At 38.0% G+C, this 24,288-nt stretch overlaps 1 protein-coding gene across 10 annotated transcripts in view; it reads left to right on the top strand.

Moving 5' to 3' along the window:
- PHLDB2 (pleckstrin homology like domain family B member 2) overlaps positions 1-24,288 on the top strand; it is a 111,541-nt gene that overhangs the window by 69,872 nt on the left and 17,381 nt on the right. For 6 of the 10 annotated variants that reach the window (XM_068693422.1, XM_068693424.1, XM_068693452.1 and 3 more), the window contains 10 exons: positions 1,229-1,372; positions 2,230-2,367; positions 12,796-12,924; positions 15,571-15,726; positions 16,506-16,616; positions 17,522-17,611; positions 20,049-20,192; positions 21,029-21,202; positions 21,875-22,015; positions 22,617-22,716. In XM_068693422.1, coding sequence (XP_068549523.1) covers positions 1,229-1,372; positions 2,230-2,367; positions 12,796-12,924; positions 15,571-15,726; positions 16,506-16,616; positions 17,522-17,611; positions 20,049-20,192; positions 21,029-21,202; positions 21,875-22,015; positions 22,617-22,716 — 1,327 coding nt within the window. The remainder of the gene's footprint in view (positions 1-1,228; positions 1,373-2,229; positions 2,368-12,795; positions 12,925-15,570; positions 15,727-16,505; positions 16,617-17,521; positions 17,612-20,048; positions 20,193-21,028; positions 21,203-21,874; positions 22,016-22,616; positions 22,717-24,288) is intronic. The other 4 variants (XM_068693461.1, XM_068693471.1, XM_068693480.1 and 1 more) reach the window with 4 other exon arrangements.

Below are 24,288 nucleotides of genomic sequence, written 5' to 3'. Positions count from 1 at the left end.
TTTGGAAATCTGTCATCCAAATTTGAAGTTACGTTAAACAGAAACATAGCATTAAGGTTTTATTTGGTCTTACCAGGTCTTTCCATGTTTGAAAGGTGGTGAAACATTTCATTTACAAGTTCCTGTGGTCTTGCATTTTTTTCCCATTTGTTTCTTTCTTCCAACAAGTCAGAGGCTATTTTAAATCCTTATTAGGAGGTTGAAATTGAAGATGTTATGTCAGCATTATCCGAGCAGGATACCGGACAAAAAGAGGCTTTCCTGCTAGGATTACTGCTGCTAATCAAGGAATGCCATTCCTTCATTGTAAAGGGTGCCCTGCTAAGTCCTGAGCAAAGCAGTAAAAGAGCAACTGTGTTAATGGTACACAGCTCATTGTTTTAAAGTACTGAGATCAGATTTGTCCACGATAATTTGGCCGTGCCTGCTCTCAGAATAGACATTCAGTAGCTGACCTGAGCCTCTTTAGAGCAAAGCTGTGTGGTCCAGTGGTTAATGCAAAGCCCTGAACACAGCCCGCTTCTAATTCAGGCTGGAGACAATGAGCGAGCAGCCTTACAAAAGTAATTTGATCACGAGCCCCTGGGGTCAGGTGAACATGAAGAATACTTTGGAAACTCAATACTCTTTGATCTAGCCTTTGCTGCTCTAATGAGATCACTGATATTTTTCTTAATTATGTTTTTTAATTATTGGCACAGTTATCTAGTAAGTTAATGGCAATGAAAAGAGCCATGTTAAAGGGTACTGACTCCTGATGGCTAAGCATAGGACTGAGTTTTATCCCTGTTTCACAGAAGCTGCCCCTTTTGATGGTTGGCTACAGAAATGTCCTATTTTACATCCTGGCTTTTATTGCATGAACAGCCGCCATCTACATAAAAAGTATCCTCATCTATCTCTTTTAAGAGATAAATCAGATTTTTACAAGCTAAATAGCACAGCATGTAAAGAGTTCTCAAATGTTAAATATTAATAATTCATATAGCATGAATAGTATTTTCTGCTCAGTACAGTATTTACTTCCAGAGCTTGGATGTAAAGTGTCATGTTTATTTATCTTCTACACCTTCTAAATATAGAGGTAGCAATATAGTAGATAGGAAATAACTAACAGGTTCAAAACCAGCAACACAGTACTTGTCTAAAATGACTACAATATGAAAGAGGGAAGGAAACACGGTGTTCAACTTCTTTCTGATAAACCTCTTGTAATGTGCAACTGCAGATACCAGAATGCATGAGCGATGAGCAAAGAGGGCAGGAGCTCACTCGTCTGGAGGAGGAGCGCATAGTAATACTAAATAACTTGGAAGAACTTGAACAGAAGATCAAAGATTTAAATGACCAGATGGATGAATCCTCGAGAGAGGTATGAGACATGTTTTGGTTTTAAATGTCTTGCTTCTTAGGTATGCCCACATACCACAGATAGGATTGGTAAGTACACATACACGTACATAGTCTTTGTATTCTGTGCTTCTTCGCCAGAGTAAGGCACAATCACAGACATGGTAGTCTCCTACTGTGAAGGTTGTTTTTCTCTAGCAGGGGGATGATTGTCATGCTCAGATTAGCCTTTCCCAGCTGTAACCATTATACTCCTAAGTGGAATTAGAACAATCTTGCTTGCTGAATGGTCACTCAATTGATCTAAATACCTTGTGTCACTTGGGTGTTTTATAGTGGTATCTCATGTGACCCTTTAAAGAGAAAGGAAGTGAGATAACTTCCTATTAAACCTCCTTGTCTTTATGGTGGCAAGGTTATGTGGCAGTCTCTTGACTTCTGGAATCTCACAGTTACAGACTAAGCTGGTCAGGCATTTGGGTTGTGCTTATTCCAATTATCAGCAACAGGAAAGAAACAGCTGTTCGAAAAGGGTTTCCTACAGAGCCTGGGCACAGATACTTGGTATAGTATCATAACAGGAGGAAGCACAGAGCAGAAGAGTTAGAAAACAAACAAAAAAAAACTTCAAAAAAGAATCTTCAAGCTAAAGTTGGTTTGGACTTTATTTTGCAATGTTTTATGTTGCAGTTTTACTTTTTCTCAGTTTTGTGATCTCTTTTTAACTTTGTGGGAGTAAAACTGTTTTCTTTTTCTCCTTTTAAAAATATTTCTCTGTTGTAAATGATCAACAACTCACTCCCCTTCCCCCAGAAAATAATGTGTATCAAGATTTCTTCTTAGTTTGGACAGCTTCTGAAAAATGTTTTGTATTCCTAGTTGGATATGGAATGTGCCCTTTTGGATGGGGAACAGAAATCTGAAACAACAGAGCTTCTGAAAGAGAAGGAAATATTGGATCATCTAAACAGAAAAATAGCTGAGCTGGAGAGAAATGTTATTGGTGAAAAGACAAAGGTAATGAAGTTATCTTAGCTGACTGTGTGCTCTGTTCCTCTTAATTTTCAGAATGCATTTATGTTATTAACATATTGATGGAGGTTGTTTTATAAAGTAGTGTCTCTAAGTAAATGTTTTTGATAATTATGAAAGAAAGAAATAGTCTTGTTTTCCAAGAGATACTTGACAAGCAAAATGAAGTATGCTTAAGTGAAAAGACCTGACCTACTCTGAAGGTATTTTTGATTGATAAAGAATCCAGATAGGGCTTGGACTTGGTTTATCTTTTGTTTGAAAGAACAATATTAACTGCCCAGGGAGATTGTGGAGTCTCCTTCTCTGGAGATTTTCAAGGCCCATCTGGATGCCTACCTGGGCAGCCTGCACTAAAGAACCTGCTTTGGCAGTGGGATTGGACACGATGATCTTTTGAGGCCCCTTCCAACCCCTTCAATTCTGTGATTCTGTGAACTGACCTGTACTTCAGCCTTCCATTGTAGGTTACATATTTTTATTTTATTTTTTAATTAATCCTTTCTCAGCAGTGGAGCAGTAAGAAAAAAGGGGCCATCGTTTCAGAAGATGGCTTTAGCTAATATTATACAGATTGATGCATAAGACATTTGTAAAATATATTGTTTTAAAGAAAGTGTATGGGTTTATATGGTTTGTCAACTAACAGTTTTATTACTGTAAAATACGGGAATGTAGAACTGGGATTAAGTGAAAGGACTTATGTAGTTGTCCTATACAGTCACATACTTAATTGCTCTCAAATATGCAGATATATTTGCAAAATAGCACCACAGTACAAGTTAAGCACAGAAAGAAAAGTGGCCTGTGAGATGAACCTGTCCCCCTCAAACCAGAGAGGGTTTGTCTCCTCCAGCACGCTCTCTGCTGGCGATCCAGGCCAGCAGTTCCTTTCTTCACAGGGGATTTACCACAGCCAATAATATCTCAAGGTCAGGATTTTAATTTTTTTTTTTTTTTTTTTCAGGACTACAAGCCAGTAATGTTTCCTTTTTAAATTTCATCCTCTACCTCATAATTTAAGCCTGTCACTTATGGAAGTACTGTAGCTAGTCTCTCCCCCTTTTTTTAAGCTTTCCAGAAATATCTGAAACTCTCAATTATTTGCTCTTGTTTAGACAAGCTGCACGTTTTTAGCTCTCTCACTCTTCCTGTTTAACTCAAGCCTTACAGCTTGCATTGTTTTATCCTGAGTTTGTTGTCTTCAATTCACATCTGCCTTGTCATGAGCCTGAATGCTGTTTTGCAGCTGCGCTCATGAAAGCTCTGTGTGATGAGGAGAAAGGTGCTCCCACCTCTTTGCTCTGCAAATTGACAGTACACATCCAATTTAAGCTTAAACTTTCACGGACTTTACTGCCTGCACCTTTCCTTGTTTGCATGTAGTCTCCAGTTCTTCAGCTTTCAGTGATGCCTGTGGTCACGCTTTAAACTGTCTGTATGCTTCATACTTGCTTTTTGTTGTGAAGAGGAATTTAAAGTTGCTAACAGCAGGTAGGGTGGTGAAAGCATATATAGCAGCATCCTTTTGCAGAGTAAGTTTTGTTTGGTCTCGGTGGTAACAAATACCATATCCAGAAATTCAGGAGATCTTTTGTAGTTGTTCTCTAATAGACTTCAAGTTCAACAAAAGTCATGGAAATTATTATAAATCCTATAGACTGTGTACATTTCCATGCAATCACGTGCTGGAGCAGATAACATGTTTGCACTGCTGTGTAACAATCTGAAGATTAAAATGTCTAGTTTAAATTTTCAATTGAACTAAAACATGGGAAGCAGCCTAGAAAAAGCACTTGGGTTATTTAAAAGAAATATATATAGAGGGAGAGAATTGACAAAGTATGATGCGCACCACTGGTCAGATCAGTTAATATATTTTAGTAGTCTTTTCTCCTGTGTTCTTTAAAAAAAAAAAAAAAAGAAAAAACAACAAACAGATGCAAGTGTTTGCATTAGACTTAGAGCCATGGCTCAGTTAATGCTCTAAGTATCTTTGTAAAAATAAACTAGCCTTATGAGAGTACAGGCTTTGTTCTGGAAGACATCTGAATGTGTTACATAAAAGTGAAAACTTAAAAACAAGAAAGTCTTATATAAAGTACCTTAAAGTGACAGCTGAAATGTTATGGAGAAACAGTGTCAGCCAGCAAAACAGATGGCACTCATCATGTCACTCAACAAAAATCCTGGCTAACTTTAGACAGCATTGTTTTTTAGAAGTTTGATTTCTGTGTCTGTATGTTGAAGGTTGCAGCCCCTGCAGATCTGATCCAAGACAGGAAAAATCTTGTTTGTTAGCAGTGCAGGACCAAACTCTTCCAGGGAAGTAGTGCTCAGGCAGAAGTGAAGTGTTGGAACTTTTTGCTGAAATAATTTGAAACTTATGAACTCCTTAACAGAATTAAGGCTCAGTTTCAGGCTGGTAGTTGTCATCCTTCTGGTATTACTTCTGCATTGTTTTTTGGAAGATCAAGTGCTCCAGTGTGTCCAGTGCTCACAGTTTCTTGTAGTTGCTTGAATATTTCACCCTGCATAATACCAGTGGTTTCAGTGTGTGGTCTATCCTGGAAAGAAGTTCTTGTGTCCATCCACTTGGATGGACGTTTTTGTTAGGGTAAGGGAATGGCATCTGAATATGCTGCATGGTTCCTTCTTGAGGTGAAATAAATAGTTGATTTCATTCACGAAGCGATGCTGTGGCATTACTGCTGTGCATGATGGCACTTGTCTCTGGAGTGACTTGAGTATCTCCTGGAATTTGCCACGGATCTCAGCACCTGTTTGACAGGAAACCCTTGCTTGCTTGTATTTAATCCTTACTGATGCACCTGTTTGAAAAACTTGTGAAATTCTTAAAAAGAGAGATCATAAAATACAAAGTAGGTGCAGGGCCATGTTAGGTATTTGAAGTAGACTGCGGGTGGTATCTTTTGTATTAACTTTCTACCCGAGTCTGTGCCTATTTTTATGCTTTGTTCACAAGTCATTTAGATGAGAACACAAAATTTTTACAATCTTTGCACTTAAAGTCATAGTTCAAAAAGAAGTGTGATAACAGGGACAGTGCTTTCAAGGCAAGAGCATCAGTTGGAAAATGTACTTGAAGACAGAAGGCAAAGAGACTTTGGATTTTAGTTCCTGGCTGTGCCACTAAGCTCTTTGCTGTGGTACAATGTCTTTGTGTCCCAACATCTATGCGAATGTGTTTGTATATTATATGTATTTTCATCTTATTCAAGGCCTGTGTTCAGCCTTGCCTGAATGCATGGCGTATGGTGATGAAGAATGGATGAGTCGGTGAGGAAGATGATGTAGTGCACTCCCTGGGGTGAGTTCAGAGCCTTGCCCTTGCTTTTGTGAGTGTGCCACCACACATTTAAGGAACAAAGCAATTAGCGTCTATTTACTTAGGTTTTGGAAAAGAAGAGCTATGAGCAGTTGCCATTTTGCAAAGAAGACAACAGAGCCTTTCAGTACCAGTACAGGGTTTAGTGTAATTCTGGCTACGGTGTGTTTGTGCCAGATGCAAGTGCTGGTGGGACTCACTTGTCCTGGCTGGGATAGCTGCTCCCAGTGCTTGGGAACAGGATCACTGTTAGACAAGGCCTGTACTCTCTGCTGTCTTTTGTTCCAGTGGTGCTGGAAATTGTGTTAGTGTATGCAGGAAGATGTGGTTTTGCCTCACTTTTCTTTTTCTTTTTCTTTCTGTATTTCTTTTTAAACTGCCCAGTCCAATGTATTTGGCATTGCCCACAGACGACGACCAACTGTGTGTCTGAATAGCAGCATTTGGACTATTAACTGCAGGCTGCAGATACCCAGGAACAATCCTGATAAGTTAGTAGTAACACAATTTCCCGCATGTACCTTGAAGCTCTCCGGGTAGGAGATTTGCTACAGATATTGACAAAACTTCTTTGAGTTCTGCCTGCTTTGGAGAGAATGGAGCTCGTCAATCCTCAGAAACAAATAAACAGATGAGCCTGTCAGCCTTCCATCCCAACCGGGCATCTTGTGATGTCATGCCACTGTACTGCAGGGCTACCATAATGATGCTGTGGTTCCTGGATTAAATAGCACGGCGGGGCTGAGGTGCTGTTCCCAGTCACAACTTCCTCATGTCGGCTCTTCTCATGTTGACTCTTTGCTCATGAGACTTTGTTCAGAATTGACATTTGTCTATAAGGAAGTCAGAGAAAATTAAGTTTATACAACTTGACGTTACCCAGTATTGCAAAGTACTTTTTTTTTTTTTTCTCCATACAGCACTTTCTTAGTCTGAATAGTTTTAAAACAATTCAGCCAAGTCTAGCTAAAAGTCTAGCATATGTGGAGAAGGTTACTTATTGATTTGCTGTGCCTGATGTCTCAAAGCTGGAAAATAACACAGCAGTCAGAAGGAATGGATAAATGAATAAAGAGGGATAGCTGAAAATGATTAATGAATACAGCAGAAGTGCTGTGGGAGGTAATCATAGTTAACCGGCAGTTTTGGCAGAGAGTTTCAAACAATTATCTAGGTTTAGACTGTGTTTTAGGAGAGGGAGGTTATTCTTCTTCTTCCGGAGGACCTTTGCCTTATGTCATGGTGGAGATGGATTCTCTGGAACACTTCTATCACACTGGGTTTTCCTTTCCCTTTCCAAGGGCAAAAATCAGGAGCAGTCAGCAGTGGATAACTCATCTTTGTTTGGAATACATTAAATTTTGTCTGCATGCTTTTGTGGAAATATTTTTCAGTCATTAGCAGAATGTCCCAGAGACGCCAAAAGTGTTAGAAACTCAGCCTCTTTGCTGAACTACATGTAGTACTGCGAAGACATGCATGAATGAAACCAGGGGAAAAAACAGCTGTCTGATAAACCATATGAGGGGATTTACCAGAAATGAAAGTTAAAGATTCTGGCGATCTGTCGTGAATCCTTTCTCTTTTGGATTCAGAATTCTTGCTGTTGTCTTTTATTCTGATGAATCTGACAAATTTATGAACCATAGCATAGCGTTTTAAATCCTTCCTGGTCAGATTCTGGTTTAGCTGGATGTAAGCAAGCTTCTGAAGTGGATGAGTTACCTTGCCTATAACGTTATTGATTATTAATAATATTACACCAATAACATTGTGATTATTGATGTTCTTAAACTGAGATATATAAGATTAAATATTCTGAAGAATATTCAGGCATCCTCTGGGTATTCACATAAAAATATCCTGTAGAGGAGACACTAATGAGGAAGAAGATAGTGACAAAGAATCTAGGAGAGAAATCTGGTTTGCCAAGCTCCTTTTAAATTCAGTCATGAGGAAATTCTCTTGTAATTACCTATGTGTATATACAGGATTTTAATTTTCTCAATTCAATTTTTTTTTCTTCTGGTTTGGATGATTATTTCCTCCTCATCTATGGTTGTAAAGGAGCAATACTCTAAAGTCAGAGGTTTTATTTTACGTCCTCATCTCTTCAATAAGACAACACATTGCAACAGTCAGAGGATGAGCTTAGAAATTCAGAAAAAGCCTTGAATTGTCTTAAGATCAAGTTCATGTGTGCTACTGTTTTGACTGTTGATTTCAAGCAGAGGCATGCCTTGCTCTGATGTAAAATGCTTTTAAACACTAGCTTTGTACTTGCTGTGGAACAAAACCATTGAGATCTCTCATACATCGTAACACTGATGGCGTCTGTATGTAATAAATTAGTTACTCATTGTACAGTAAAAAGAACTATTGTGAAATAACCTTCTTCCATCATATTATGCTTCTTTTTATATGCCTGACATACATTTTTTGTTCCTTTAAAGGCTTCTTTCACAATGCTCATGGGGGTTTATTGACAAATAGCCAAGTCGTGACAATTTCTATACATCTTTTCTGAAAGAGACCAAAGAATGCAGGAAAGAATAGTCTAAAAATATAGGAGCATGTGTGCAGGTTGTGTACAGGAGGATCTGTTTCATTGCAATAGTATTTTTTTAATCAGAGATGTATGTGGTCTGATTTTTATCAGCCATAGCATTGGAAATGATTTCAATTTGCAGTACGTAAAGAGTTGGTAGACCTCAAATTTAACACTTTCCCCAAACACACAGTTTGCCCCTTTCAGTGAGTAACCACTGAAGAGAAGATAAGGTTTCCAAGCCTGCTTTCTGTTAGGGAGTGGAGTATTTTCTTACAAATCCATGGCAATAGTTAGACTGGTTTTATCACTGAGTTGATAAGGTCAAATTTTCTTGGTCTTCTGCTGCTTCTTCTCCAAAATGTTTTATTGAATTGACAAACTTTGTATCATGATACTGCTTCAATTGGAAAGGAATTATTTCTGTATTCTTTCCTCCTCCACTTGTAGCATTTGTGGTCCTTCTCTTTGCTGTAGGTTTTGGCAAAGTAGGGAGGAATGTTCTTCTGGAGTGTATAAGAACAAAGTTTGGCTAGAGGTGAAAACATGAGGATGATATGGAGAAGCTTTTCAGAACAAAGAGCTGCATATGTTTCTCCTTACTTCTGAGAAAGCTCTGAGACTAGCTTTTTCCAGTCTGAGAGACAGAATGCATGTGTGAAGCTTGGGGTGGGTCGTGAGATCTTGCTACCTTAAAACATGATGAGTTGGAGGTGAGTTGGACTGAGGAAGATTCTGGACTACTTCAGGCTGGAACATTTCATAGTAGAACAGCCTGCTGGGTGTAAAGGCATTTCTTTGCAGTTTCTGTTCCTCTCAGAAAATAATACGTACCATGTTTTTTTGATTTTGTTTTTTGATGGGAGGTTTTTGTTTTTTTTTCTTGAAGGCTGTAGAATGAGCCCTATTCACCCAGCCATACAATCCATTTTGAAGTGAGTTGGTAAAAATGTTGGGTTTCTTGCTTTGTTTTTACACTTTCTTCTGGATTTTGGAGAAATTTTCTCAGCTCCATCCACATCTGCTCTGTCTGGTTTCTGCAGAGCCTACCAGCTCAGGCGAGAGGGTTGGTTCAGAAGGCACATGGGCATGCAGACACATACTGCTCTACAATTTTAGCCTGCCTGCAGTAGCAGAATGGGATGTGTGACAGATTGAAAAGTGAGACTCAGTTGCAGAAGGAGCATGGGGACCTGCTGGGGTTTTAAGTAGCAGTGTTGATCAGACATAGGGCATCCTTAACCACAGGCAATAGCACTGAAGCGATTTGTCTCTTTCTGTTCTTTTGCTTCCATTTTTGTAGTGGCTATGATTCTTTAGTGGCTATGAGTCTTTAAGTGCTTTCATCCTATCTCCTCTGTGTCCTCGTTATCTATGAGATGTTTTATGTGTACTGGATATATGTTCTTTGCTCTCTCTTTATTTTCCCCTAAAATCAGTTCTACCAGATCTAAAGGTTGAATTCCTGTTGTGGCCCATGTTAATCACTTAGGGTCTGTATTCATATCGTGGGAGCTCTGTTGCCATCCTGTCTCTGCTTTTGGGGGATTATACCTCACTTCTTTCTGCTGCTGTCCTTCGTGGTATCCAGGTATCCCTCAAAACTGATCCAAGCTGTGCCCCAGCATCACAAAAACACCATCCAGTCCTGCTGTCTGTCCTGGCTGACCCCAAGTTCATGTAACCTGCATCTACAGATAGCACATAGTGCAGACTAAGACCAGGTATTGTGCTTTACTGAGCTCTACCTCCCTTCTGTGGAAGCAGGGCCTCAAGAATTCAGACTACAGATTGTGTGGCTCTGGAGTGGACATTGGGAGGCAGTTATCTGTAGTAAAACCTTTGAGAGCTTGAGCCCAGGTGGTTAAGGTGAGGATGTGCTGGTGGAGCACATGGGCTCTCCTCACACTGTGCCCCTCCTGTTGAGCAAACAGCATGCACTGCCAGCCCTGGGCCTGCAGCTGGGCCCTGCACCTACCTTAAACGCTTAAACACTGCTTCCCTTCTGACAGAGCTCACCTGGATCCATTTATAGAAGGATTCTTTAAAAAATGTATATATTAATCTGATTATTAATTTCTTTACCAAATTATTTTTGTGAATTAAATGAGCTTCACCAAGGCAAAATGAGAGATGTTGGTGATCTGAACTCCACAGCTGCAAAACGTATAATGCCTCTCGCTGCTGAAAGTGATATTTCCTGTAAGACTGCACATTTCGAGGGAGCCAGTTTGTTGCGATGTGAGTACTTCCTATGCTATAAATAGGACAGATGAGTATCGCTTTCAATCTCAAAGGAATACATTCCTAGTTTCTTGAGGGAAGTAATAGTATCTCTGGCATGGTTCTCAGCGAGTTTTATTCTGGCTGATGATGTCTCTTCACACTCAAGGGTTGACTTGCTTGTTAATGAATGAGTGTGTTTGTTGCAGCACATAGGCATTTGGGGAGTTATTAATAGCTTCAGAGGAACTATACCGTAGCTAAGGTCACAGTGGTCCTTGGGGCTTTTGGTTTGTTTCTGTCTTCCCCTTTACGCCTGCCTAGCAATGTGGCAGACTGTAGGCTGAACATTAAATGAACAGGAGAGTTTGTGAGGAGGGGAACTACTGATTTATTCATAATTCCCTTCTGTGCTGGCAGTAAGGATGATTCAGCAAATGGGGTTCCTTGGGGACAGAGGTCTAGAGGTGGCATCCCAAGAGTTGCATGCTTCTCCCTCGCTGTGCAGCTTGCATGTGTGTCATCCTCTGTATTTCTGAGCCCTGCTGCTGCAAGAAGCTAGCACAGGAAGGGCAGGTAATTGAATATGCTGGCTTAGTTGCTCATTTTTACAGGCTTAAGAACAAAACCCAACCAACTGTTGTGTTCAGCATTCTGTTTATCTAATTATATGGGCTGAGAAGCTGCACATGTAAATGAAAACAGCAGAGTAGGGAATTTAGATCACATTGGGACTGACTGTGAATGTTTCCTGCTGTTGTTGTTTTTTTAAATACTGGGAAAAGGAAATCCCATATACCAATCCCACTCAGATTTAGGGATCTAACTATAAAGCAGGAAGCTAATGTAAGTTTGTTATTGTGTCTCCACCATGCATAAGAGTCTGAGAACCTTGTCAAGAACAGCAAAGAGAAGATCTTGGGAAAAGACCATCCCACAGTTTGAAATGGCAAGTTCTGCAGGCTAAAATAATTTTATTTTCTATGGCATATGCCATATGGGTGCTGCTAGGCTGATTGTATAGCACCTGCTGAGCCATGCATTTGACTTTAGTGGTTGGGACTGGGAAGAGGACTAATGACTAAGTGCCGTGGCAGAATTCAACTTTCTTGGAGCATCCAGAAGACAAAGCTGGAATATTTGGGCTGGCACTGAACTTCAGATTATTGAGGAGAGTTAGAGACCATCTGAGAAGAGATGCCTAACTACAGAACAAAACAAAACAAAAAAACAACAGATAAAAGGAGCTGTACAGTGTGACTCTAGGGCAGGTAGTAGGGAGTGAGGCTCCAGAGACTTATTCGATCCCTTCAGTTTTTATGGCGTATCAGGCATGCTGGTTTTTCAGGTTATTGATTGCTCAGTTGAGGGAAATGCATTTGCTGTGCTGGCCAGTGCACATGCAAGTAAAAGGTACTGAAAGAATTCTCTGTACGCTGATGTATTGGTACCCAAATTTGGGTCCATCAACAAATAGTAGTCTACAAGGCAGTGTTAAGTGATCTGCAGCCAGTCTTCAGAGCAATGCTGAACGCAAAACAAGTGGTGTTTTATTAAAGCTTTAAAAGGTAAAGGTTTTTGTTGGTGATAAGCAGTGCTTTGAGTGGTGGTGCTGTAGTGGAATGAGTAGAAAGCTGAGCTAGTTACAAGAGAATGAGGAGTCTCTGGTAGAGCATCCCCTTTGACCCCAGAGAGCAGTTTACAGTTCCTGTATCCTGAAGCCAATGAATCTATTTGTTAAATCATTTCATATTTCTGCTGCAACAGGATTTCCTGGACTAGTTATCAAATCACAAATCTCTGTCTCATTCTGTGTTTTCATCGCTTGCTAAGGGTACTTATCTGTCTAGAAGCACATAAGCATTTACTTCATTCTCCTGAGAAAATCCGTTTTCCCCTCACTGCCAGACTACAGTCACTTTCCATCCATTTTGCTTTCTAAAAAACACTGTTTTCTCTCTCCTTCATCAGTTACCTGACTAACATGGATACCATTTCCACGTTTTTTCTCATTAGGTGAGACACGCATGTAAGTGGTGGGCATTAAAGGCATCATCCAGACAAGGGAACAAAGCACAGTGACAAGGGAGAGAATTAATTACCCTACTAAAATGATTAATGTTTTATTTTGTTTATTTTGCAATCCCATCATTGCATTTCAACTAACAAGTGGTTTCTGTCTGTGACCTATGTGCTTCAACTGTTCATTAAGTTTTTGCCTCGCACTGTCATAGTCACTAACACCTGCTTGAGTTTGAAGGTAATTCTGTTTATTTTCTGGTTCATGCTTCAGGAAAAATTAAAACTTGATGCTGAGAGGGAAAAACTAGAGAGGCTTCAGGAGCTTTACTCCGAGCAGAAGACGCAGCTTGATAATTGCCCTGAGTCCATGAGGGAACAATTACAGCAGCAGCTGAAGAGGGTCAGTAGCAAGTTTCAAGATTGCATTAACTTTTTTTTTTGTTGATTTTAGAGTTAAGTTTAACATATTTTGCTTGAAGTAACCAACAAAGTGCCTGAACATATTTTGAAACTTAGAATTGTCATGACGGTTTCCTTCTGGTGGAATGCTTGTAATAAATATTTTGCATAGTGGTAGAGAAGTAGAGCCCAAATGGGTGGATTAGAAATCATTTTGTGTTGAATGTTTTTAAAGCTACTTAACCTTAATTAGCACCTTATGCCTCTTGGATTGCATGGAGGCTGTTGGAAGTGTGATGTCTAGATGGACAGTAGTGCATTACTCTTCTAATCTTTGCTCGTGCAGATAATATTGAGTTTTGGTTAGTGGGATCAGCTGTTTTAGCATTTGACCCCCATTATTTTTTAATTCTGTTTGATGTGCTCTTTCTTTGCAATGTTCTAAATTGCTGTCTCTGTGAGGTCATGGATAACATCTTTTCTTCAGCACATAAAATAACTTTTAGCATGAACTGTGTTATGAATATTTAATTTTGAAGATGATATCACTTACTTTAACCACTTCATTTTTCCTACATTTTCAAGAGTTGGACATCTGTGTTTGTTTTTTTTTTTTTTTTTCAATCTTTGCATAAAGTCTAATTGCAATTTGATTGCATTATGTATTATTTGTAACCAAAAAGCTACACTATTGTCAGTTCAAGTACGTCTGTTGTCTGTGGAGGATTTTAGTATCAATTAATTTTATGTCAGCTATGTGCCATATAGAGCTGACTTCGATAGGGGGGAAATCATTTTCAAAGCTTCAATATTGCAAGCGCCAGATGACAGGTGAAAGAGAAACTTTTTTTTTCCTGGTTTGAGACTTCTTATATCAGTAATAAGATTTTTAATCTTTCATTTTATAGGAAATAGTCTTAATACTTATTTCTTAATATATAATAATTAGATTACATTTTATTTGTAGAATTCTGTTTTGTTTTTCAAGTAGCAAAAAGTAAAGAAGTCCAACTTTGGAAATAACAATGTTAAATTATTCTGTAGTAACTAACTGAGTTGTTTGGTGTTTTTGTAGACATTTAAGGTTTTTTTAAGTTACCAAAAAAAAAAAGGCAATAATATCCCAAAAGTATTGGAAGGAAAGAAGCCTTTCCTGTGCAGTCATGTACTTGAAGGTATTAATGCACGACAAATTACAAACTTGTTGCTGTGGGGTCATAGTAAATCCTTTTTCACTATTGACTACCAAGAAGCTTCTAGAATTCTATTTTGGCTAAATACTTACATGTATATTTTTTCAAGCTGACTTAATAACAGTCTTGGATTTGAAAATGGGACAAGTGTGGGTGTACCATTAAATGTACGTTTGGTTCTATTGCATGTTATTCCAGGCCAGTTAGACTGAGAGTTTACTGTGGCTGGAGTAGTAGAAGTTGCCACTAAGATAGTGCACAGTACCTCTTAAATGGATATAAAGTGTGAGAAAAGTTATGGCTTTATCATAAGCATGCTATTCAAAATAGGAAAATATTATTCTTCCCTGAAACTCAGCCTTGTGTAGGATTAAATACCTTTATTTGAAGCAGATTATGTCGTGCTACTTTACTGCCAACATGGTAGGTGTGAAGGTGGTGAACTCCCTTATTGCTTCAGCTCTGAGACTTCAGTTGCTTGGTGCTTTGTGCCCAGGTTGCGAGCAGTGAATTTTCCTGCAGCATCTGACTGCAGTGTGGGTCTGGAGTCTGGACTGGGATGGCAGTGGGCAGGTGGCATTGTTTGCACGGACTGTTGACTGATGGCTGCTCTCCAGTGCCTGTAGCAAGCATACGTTTCCTGTTGGGCAGGGAGACCACTTCATTCAAAGTCTGGTGACATCTGAGGGCTTGTAGAAGGTATACCTACTGACTAATGTCTCTGTGTGGATGAGTAGTGTCCTTCATTGTGTATTTGCACACGGAGCCATTCTTCGTCCCAATCCAGAGGTCGCTGTGCAGTCCCTGGCTGCACATCTGCCATGGCTGGGCAGCATTGCGCAGGAGATGGTGGTGTGCAGAGGACACACAGCTCCACGCATCCTTCCTCCTATTTGGCTGCATGGCTGATGTTATAAACAGCACTACGTCTCGGGCTAGACTTGAAGAAATTAAGTGCTCCTTCATTTGAGTGTGTGTGTTCCCACAAGTAGTTTGTTCAGCGTGTGGTTCTCTAGAGTTACTGGAATGACAATTTCTATACTTTTTTGGTTGGTGAGCAGGTGCCATTCCAGTTCGGCATGCAGCAGCCTCACCAAATCGATTTGCGCTCAGGTTGAGTCATAACCAGGCTACAGCATGGTACCGATCTGTCTAGCCAGGATGTGCTCGGTGCTTCAGAGGCTCCTGCCTGCTCTGAGCACTGAAAAGCAACTCCCTTACAATGCAGAGGATGTCTTTATCAACAAGGGAGATGGTAGGAGTGGTAACATCAAATAACCATTAGCCTTATTTGCTCTCTTATGACACTACATAATTAAAAGCATTGAGCTTCTAAACATGTTGCATGAGGTACATAAGCACCATTTTAGACTGATTATTTTTTGTGTGTGTTTATAAGTATCTCTACTCTGGTTCAGTAAATTCAAGATGCTTTTATTCTTTTTTTGCTTAAGGATGCTGATCTATTGGACATAGAAAGCAAACACTTTGAAGATTTGGAATTTCAGCAGCTTGAACATGAAAGCAGATTAGATGAAGAGAAAGAAAATCTGACACAACAGCTCCTGCGTGAAGTAGCTGAATATCAGCGTAGCATTGTCAGTAGAAAGGTAAAAGCAGTAACACTCAATATGTTTGATCTTTGTTGCTGAGCATAAAGGAGATGAAATAGATCTACAACCTGCCTGCCTATCTGCAAGAAATTACGCAAAATTTTTCCTTTTGAAAAAGCTTTTGCAGCAGTTTGAAGATGCTGGCCCAATAACATTGCAAACACATCAAATTGTGTGTTTCTGTGAAAGCAAACAAATGAATAAAATTAATGTATGCATATTTGCATATGAGAATTAAAACATTAAATTTGCTACAGAAAGTACCGAAGCATTTTTCCTTCATTAAGCAACGAGATTCATATGCTGTGGTCGAAACTACACTTATTATATGCTGATGATCAATGTTAAATGATTTTGTTAAAATAATAATAGAATGTCAAATTAAGAAAATTATCTTAATTTTTAAAATTAGTTGTAATGGTTCTATTTGAAACAATTAAATACTATTTTTTTTCAGAGATCAGAAATTGCATCTCTGAACTACCATTTTCAGTGTATGGGTGTTAGTCACCACATTATCCAAGAATATATGCAACTGTTCTTTTGTTTTGTCTGTTGAAGAAATTCTTTTCTCCAGAAAAGAATTTAGACAGAAAAACTGTCTGGATCTTGTTTAATTATTTCCTTCACAGTAGTAAGGTGTCATCTCTTCATCTCTTATGAATGAGTGAGGTCTCATGAATAGGATCCTTGCTACTTATTGTCTCGTGCTTTGAAAATAAAATATGTAAAAGGTGATTTGTTGTTGTTGTGTTTTTGTTTTTTTTTTCTATTAGGAAAAGATTTCTGCTCTCAAAAAACAAGCTAATCATATTGTCCAACAAGCACAAAGAGAACAAGATCATTTTGTAAAAGAGAAAAATAACCTAATAATGATGCTGCAAAGGGTAAGTTTTTATTGTCTTTCAGATGTTTTTAATGCATAATAAAAGAGCATTTCATAAAATAAAAAAAAACTTAGAACATAAGAAAAGCATCAATTGTGCAGAAGCTAGTGAGTAGGTATTAAAGTGGATAGACATCTTTTCTATCCTATAAACTTTAAAAAACAAACAAACAAAAAAACTCTGTTGTAATTAATCATTCCTAACAGAAAATGTTAGTGGCATTTTTTGTAGAGAGGTTTTGAAGCATTACCTCTTCAGAGGATTTAAACACTCGGGTGCTAAGCTAGTCAAAGCCTGTGCTTCCTAGTGGTACTGAACTTCCGGAGGACCACTGAGGACATGAAAGCTAAAAGTCTACTTGTTCCTTGATGTAGGTTCCTAAAATAAAGTGGAAGACCCAGTAAACAAAACCTGGCAAATACTCTTAAGATCCTGAGATGTAATACTTGCAGAGAACACAGCAAAGAATTTCTGAAACTGGGCAAAAGGAGTTAAGATTTTTGACTTGTAATAGCTTGTACTAGACCAGAAGATGAACTACTTATATCAGTTAATATCTGGTTAATAAGAAGCTGGCGTGAACCTTTCGTGTCTAGTTTGTTTTGTTGTTAACCACAAGGAAAATCAAATTCAGTTCATTAAGACGAATCAGCATTTTCAGAATGCTGGAGGAGGACCTATTTGTTTGGCTGTGGTTATTCAATATTCAACAAAATCTTTCACTAGCTTTTTGTTCTGTATCTCCATTTTTTGTTTGGTTCTGCTGTAATGAATGAAGCTGGAGCTCAGCTTTGCAGCTTCTAGCCTTCAGTCCCAGCATGTTTCTTTATGCTTTTGAGAAAATGGCTAGCATTTATTTTCACTACATTGCTGTTGGCATTTAATGTAAACTTTGTTATTAACAGGAAAAAGAGAATCTCTGTAATCTGGAAAAGAAATATTCCATGCTTTCCGGAGGAAAGGGATTTCCTGTAAGTCCCAGTAGTCTAAAAGAGGTAAATAGTTTTGTTGCTTTTTACTTTACCATAAGTATCTTTTAATAACTCTTCATGCAAAATTACTTTAGTTTTCAGTCAAGTCCTATTCATACATTTTTTTGGAGATGATGAAATGACTTAGTAAAGCTATTCATAAAAGTCTAAATGCATGGCAGAACAAAAATAGCTGCTCTGACATTTTCCCAGATGTGACTGGTATCACTTTAAACTCTTGCCCTGGAAAAACAATCATTTTTAAGTGTGGGTGTGTGGAGTATCTAATTTTCTCAAATAGACAATTAAACCTCATTGAAATGAAGAAAAATGAGGTCCAGGAATAACTCTGTTCAAGTACTAACGTGTTTTAGTCATCTTTTAGAACCGTAGATTTTACAAAGAGGCCTTTTCACCACACCCACTCTTTTATTTTAAGGCTCTGCAGAAATGCATAAGTGTATGTTTTGATCTTTTAAAAAAAACATCAGATTAAAGACTTGAAGCTATTGTGGTTGTAAGAAACCTATTAAGATTTTTACATAATTATTGTGAATAGTTAGAATTAAGGTGCCAAATATTTTTGCTGAAAATTTGAGTTAGTTTGTGTAATACCTGTTGAGGCTCAGAGTTTACCTGCCCCTGTCAAGACTTCATAACTTGAAGGATGCTTCGTTAAGCCTCTCACTCGAGATCTGTGAACAAGGTCAGTGTAACTTTGTAAAAGCCATAGCCTATTACAAAGATTCAGTCAGCACATAAAATATTAAGTTCCCATGTTTATCCTCTTGCTTTGACTTGTTATGTGCAATTTGCAGATTCGTTGTAGTCACAGTAGGAGAAGCAGGAAAAAATAGTGTTTCAAATAGGCAGACAGGTGTCCATTAGCCTCTGCTTAAGAGGTCTGACTGAACTGAAGCCCTGAACGTGGTCTGCCCCATCTAATGATGTAGGTGTCACAGTGGGCTGTTGGGCTCTTGAAGTCTAAAGCAACCATGCATCCTACCAGCATCTGGGAAATGTGATCTTGCTTATTTGTCCTCGAAGCTCCTGGTGAAGCAGGATGGTCTGCAGAACGTGTCAGTGGGGTTGAGCATCCTTCCTCACTGCGAGCCATGTTGCAGATGCTTGCACTTGCAGTGTCCTAGGTTGCACTGTGATCTGGATATCTCATCTCCCACCAGGACATTTGGCAAGTCCAAGCCTCGTTTTGTTCTTCTATGATGAATCTGATTGTTTTCTCTAGAAAGTGGCACTATCTCTGATTTTATCTTCATATCCACGTAATGGTTTGTTTAATAACAGATTTTCAAAATGCAACTACATTAAGTGAACCTGACACTTTTTTTTTAAGTGGATTATCAAGCAGTGTCATTCAGTTCACTGCAGTGAAATTAATTAGGACTTACTGTAAGGTAAATGGGAGAAGGAACTGCAGAATGCTTATCCCAATACTTAAATAAGAAAGGAAAAAATCAATGCTATTTAAAAGTTCAGCGTTGACAAGATGAATTGTATCTCTAGTCTGACTTGAAACAGTTTCTGTAATTTAATATAATAAGGCCTGAACTAACACGCTGTGAAATCATTTGCTATTATTTTTGTTGTTGTTTTTTTGTTTGTTTGTTTGTTGTGTTGTGTTGTGTTTTGTTTTTAACCACAGTGGGAATTCCCATTGGGATTGGGAGTTTGAACTGAGTATTCTTTCATATAGTGGTGAAAGTGCTTTTATCATCTATAAAAATTAACACAATATTGCATTCATAGACTTGCCAAGTTTTGGTGACCAATATACTGGTGCTACAATATGGCTAAGCAGGGTTTACATTTATTCACAGTGGATTGTATTTTACTGTAATGTGGCCACATTTTTAGCGGGAAACCTGAGTAGTTTACCCAGCTTCCTTCTCATTTAATAGTTCATCAAATGGTACCTGAATTGAGATTTATCTCCTATTTCTAGAGTGCAGTATTCACTGTATGATAGCTAATTTTCCAGAATGATAAAATACATTCAAAACTATGCTGATAGATAACAGGATTTGTATTTTTGCTAAAATACATTGCTAAATTTATGCATTTTTGAAAAGAATAAATATGTGAATTGTCATACATACTGACATGTCAACATGCCGGTACATTTGCTTTCCCAGGAAAGGGCTGTATAACAATTTCTGAGAGGTATTTACATCTTATTGAAATCTCCTGGTCACTTAATGTACGTTTGCCTTTTGATCACATAAATGTGTTTGGAATTAAATGAAGAACAGTTTTCAGAATCCAAATATTCAACATTTGAAAAGCCTGATGATAATTTTGCTTTATTTATGATGAAATATTTCAATGGTAACAAATATCTGGCTGTATCGCTCGAAACTAACTTTCATCATACTAGATACATTAATACTCTTGCACGTCTTTTGGCTTTTGCTCCTTTTAACTTCTGAATTCCTCCTTTTAGGGCTATATCAGTGTAAGTGAAATTAGTGAGCTGTATGGCAATTCCACGAATATATCCCCTTCCACTCAGCCCCCCACAGATGCTGACGCAGTTTCCACTGAGCCTTCCACGGCTGTGCTGACGAGCCAGCCACAAAATAAAGAGGTTTGTTTGGGAGACATTTCCCTTTGTTTGCATTGTTCTTTCATGGCTGATTTTTATTTATTCATTTATTTATTTTGTCATTCAACATGTAACAAATTGTCCCAAAGGCAAACTCTCATCTGCCAGTTACCAAGTCAGATAATGGTTTAATAGTAAAGCTGAAGAAACAGTCAAGTTGAAGTTGTGTAGGTGGAACTTCAGAGGCCAAAAAACCTGAATCATTATGACCCAAGCAGCAATAAGTGACAATCTTTGCCTGTCAAATACTATAATGTAAGGCACCTGTGGAGAAACGGTCTGGGGACACATCTAATTACTCATTCAGAGGTGCTTAGGTGTTGGTTTTGTATGTTTTATAACTTTTTCTTCCTGATAGAAGCAATATATCTTTTTTTTTTTTTCTTCTGATAGAAGCAATATATCTTGAATGTCTGGGGGAGAGGGGTAACTTCTACTTATGTTAGCTATTCCACAGAGTCTGTCCAGTCTGTCTCTAGTTTACTCTTCCTTTTTCTCATTCTTTGTGATGTTTTTGAAGTTGTAATGACCATACCAAATTTATAATAAATCCACTTCTAAAAGAATGGAATAATCTTACAAATGTAAACACACCTACTACCTTTGTGTGGCAAGGAGGCAGCAACTAGTTTAAAATTTGGTTCTTCAGTGCTGCTTCTCGTAGTTAGATATGACTTAAGAGTTCCAATACAACAAATTTCCTTTCCTGCTAAATGCTCCAACAAACACAGTGCTAAAACTTCAGCTTGTATGTGCCGTATCTTTTGAGCAATTCCAAAAAGAAAACTTTGTGTGTAATTTCTCTTTTTTCTATAAAGCTAAGATCACCTCTCTGTTCTGGATTTGTATTTCCTCACTCTCTTTCTCCTCGCTCTATTGCTCAACTTCCATCAGTCCATTGGCCTGCGGTCATGGCTACTCATGTAGATCCTATTCCTTTATCTGATACACCTCCTCCTCTGCCAGCTAAGAAACACCGCAGGCAACAACAGGTAACAGACTCAAAGCTGATAACTTGGGATTTATTTGTTGTTATGGTGGCCATGAAGTTGATTTACGTGCAGTTTTTAGAGTAACATGGTAGATCATATTGCTGAGTGTTATACTTAAAAGCACTGCTCATTAAAAATAAACATAATGTATTATAGAATGATAATGAACAAAAATTCTCCTGATATGAATAATCCAGAGGCAAATGTTAATATTTAGAAGTCATTATAACTGTCAGAAGACTTGGAGAGGTAAAGTTCAAGTGGCTTCATTTGAAATCCTCAATTATTTTTTCTTATGCATTTGAACAATGCCTCTCAAAACCTGTACTGTTTTGTCACCAGTTCATTAGAATAACTTGTAAATGCATGTTTTTTTTCTCTTTTAATTGAATTCCATTTGTACACTAGACTTCAGTTTTAAGAAAAGTAATTTAGGTACAGAGACACGTACACAGAAAGTATACATGGTTGTGATGCATTTTCTTAACATGCTTTTTATTATGGTATTTATAGAAATCCTATGTAATACTGTGAAGCAGGAGGTACTATAAGATTTTTTTTCTGTCCAATGAAGTACCCAGACTATTGCCTTCACTATGTTCCATATAGAGCATTGCTGAGCAAATAGGTCAATTCTTTTTGTCAAAACGGTTTAACAAATTCCATTTGAAGCATTTCAGAAATCTGGAAGAGCGAAAGAAGCAGCACAGGGAATGCATGTACATGAGTGATACTTTGCCTCGCAAGAAAACAGCGCCGACTGTATCACCACACTTCAACAGCGCTACTCTTGGACGAAGCGTTACATCTAAAGTGCGTAGTGGCATGCTATTAATAGCCTTCAGATTTTATATAAAACTATTGTGTTTAGGGGTAAGGTTACCTGATACTCTATTGTAGCATTATGAAATCCCTCTAATTCGTAACTGACATTGATTTTGAAAGAAATTCATGTTTATTAACATGTAGGAAGATATGTGAAACCTCACATCCTTCCAGCCTTTATATTGGCCTCTGGAAACGTGGTGCTGTAATAGTAATCACACATTTATGATTGGTACATCTCAAGAATTATATTTCCAGGTTAGTTTAACTTGATTCTAGAGACTCAAAAGACTGTTTTCCTTTCTACTTAAGGCCTCTAGATGATAAGGACAAGGTTGTGTATAAAATGACAGTACTCCTTATTTGTGACAATATTCCTTATTTGTGACATGGTATATCAACAAATAGGAAATACTACTTTGCAAATGTTTTCATTTAATAGAGACTTCATACAACTAAAATACCTAGGGCTGATTGATGTGACAATGATATTAATGACAAATCAGGTTATTTTACCATTAATTGCTAATACAAAAAAAAAAAGTTGTAAAAGTATAGTTTCAAACAAATATTTGCAAATTCCCTACAGGGACATTTACCATTAGGACAGAGCAACAGCTGTGGCAGTGTGCTTCCTCACTGCTTGGCAACCATGACCAAAGAGTCAGAATCAAGAAGGATGCACAAAGGTAAGACCTTTTTTATTTGATTAATTTCTATTAAAATCAACATTGGTTCTTTCAGAAAATAAATCTGAAACTGGTGTTGCTATAGTCTACAGGGCTGTCAAATAAAAATTTCCTCTTTGGTGAAGAAAAACAAGATCTAAATGCCATTTGCAGGTATAGGTAAAATAAGGTATTAAGATTTTGGCATAGGTGTGTATGTAGCGTTCAAGTAAATGGTTTTCAAATATACCTCAGTAAACACTAAAAGTACATTGAAAAATACACATTGGGTTAACTGGGTAACCTGAGTGATTTCGAAGCAAGATATTAAAGATATTACATGTTTCACCCCCACCATCCACCCCCCCCCAAATCTTTTCATGGTACAATCTCAAAATATTTTTTTCAGAGGCATATATTTTTGCTTGGACCAAGTAATTCCCCAGACATGCATTTAATATCATGACTTAGAACTGCAGTGTTGTAACCTGTCTTAAATATTTTAAATATTTGGGCTACAACATAGGAAAGAAGACATGTTTCATGTTGAGTAAATAGGTGCACTCTTGGAATTGGAACACAACGGTTCTGGATGCAAACGTTACTTGATCTTTGAAACATGATCTCATAAACTATGAGATTCTGAGTCTGCTGTTCATCTGCCTGAAGTAATACACTTAATTTCTGCTTTAACAAAATCATTTGTTCATTACTGTCCCATCTTCAAAAGGAATTGCTCCTCAGTGCCATCTGTCAGTTTCTTTTCTTTCTGGTATCTGCATCATCACAAAAATTAGTGCAAGAGGACCCTATATAGCACTGACTAAGCTTAAGCTGAGACAGGATACATCCTGTTCTTATAGGACTTGTCAGAGACAGCAGGTATTAAAAGTCAAAAAGCATGACTGAAGTCATCCAGGATGACTAAATGCATTGATGGAAGGAACTTTGTTAGAAGGGTTCATGACTTACTATATTTGCTTCGTAGAACTGATCTGGTTGTGATGTGTTCTTTTTGTTCTTTATTTGTGCAGCAGGCCTTCCACAGACCTACTGTATTGTGTCTAACTTAGCTTGACATTTTTCAGATGCGGTAAAAAAGGAGCTTCTTACTCAGTATGGAAAGCTTCTTTGATGTAATGCATTTACATGGGTGGAATAGCCAGCAAGTACATTGAGACTCATCATTATGCTATTGTGCAGGAAGCACTTTCAGCTTGAAAATCAATAAGGGCAGCCAGGCTAAATTGTGATGGCAAGAGACTGTGTGTTAAAATGGAACCGTTTCTATAATATGATTGCAGAAGAGTATGTGTGACCTAAAACATAATTCTGAAGTGTTAACAAATCTAATACAGGCAAGTTTTTAAAAAGGGTCAATTTATTTTTATGCTCTGTTTGTCACCAAGTAACTAAGAAAATTCTAAGAATATAGGCAAATTTTTTTTTTGCCTGATATACTAGGAGATGATTATTCCTTATATGATCCAACAGTCTGAATGGAAATAGTAAGTTATGAGGAGTGCCTTAGGGGATTAATTTGTACTAGAAAAGAGACTGGTCCTAGACAGCCTGTTCTGACACATCAGCTTT

This window comes from Anas acuta, chromosome 1, assembly GCF_963932015.1.
Source record: "Anas acuta chromosome 1, bAnaAcu1.1, whole genome shotgun sequence".
Classification (NCBI taxonomy): Eukaryota; Metazoa; Chordata; class Aves; order Anseriformes; family Anatidae; genus Anas; species Anas acuta.
The sequence above is the reverse complement of the archived record's forward strand: the minus strand, read 5'-3'. Positions and strand labels throughout refer to the sequence as shown.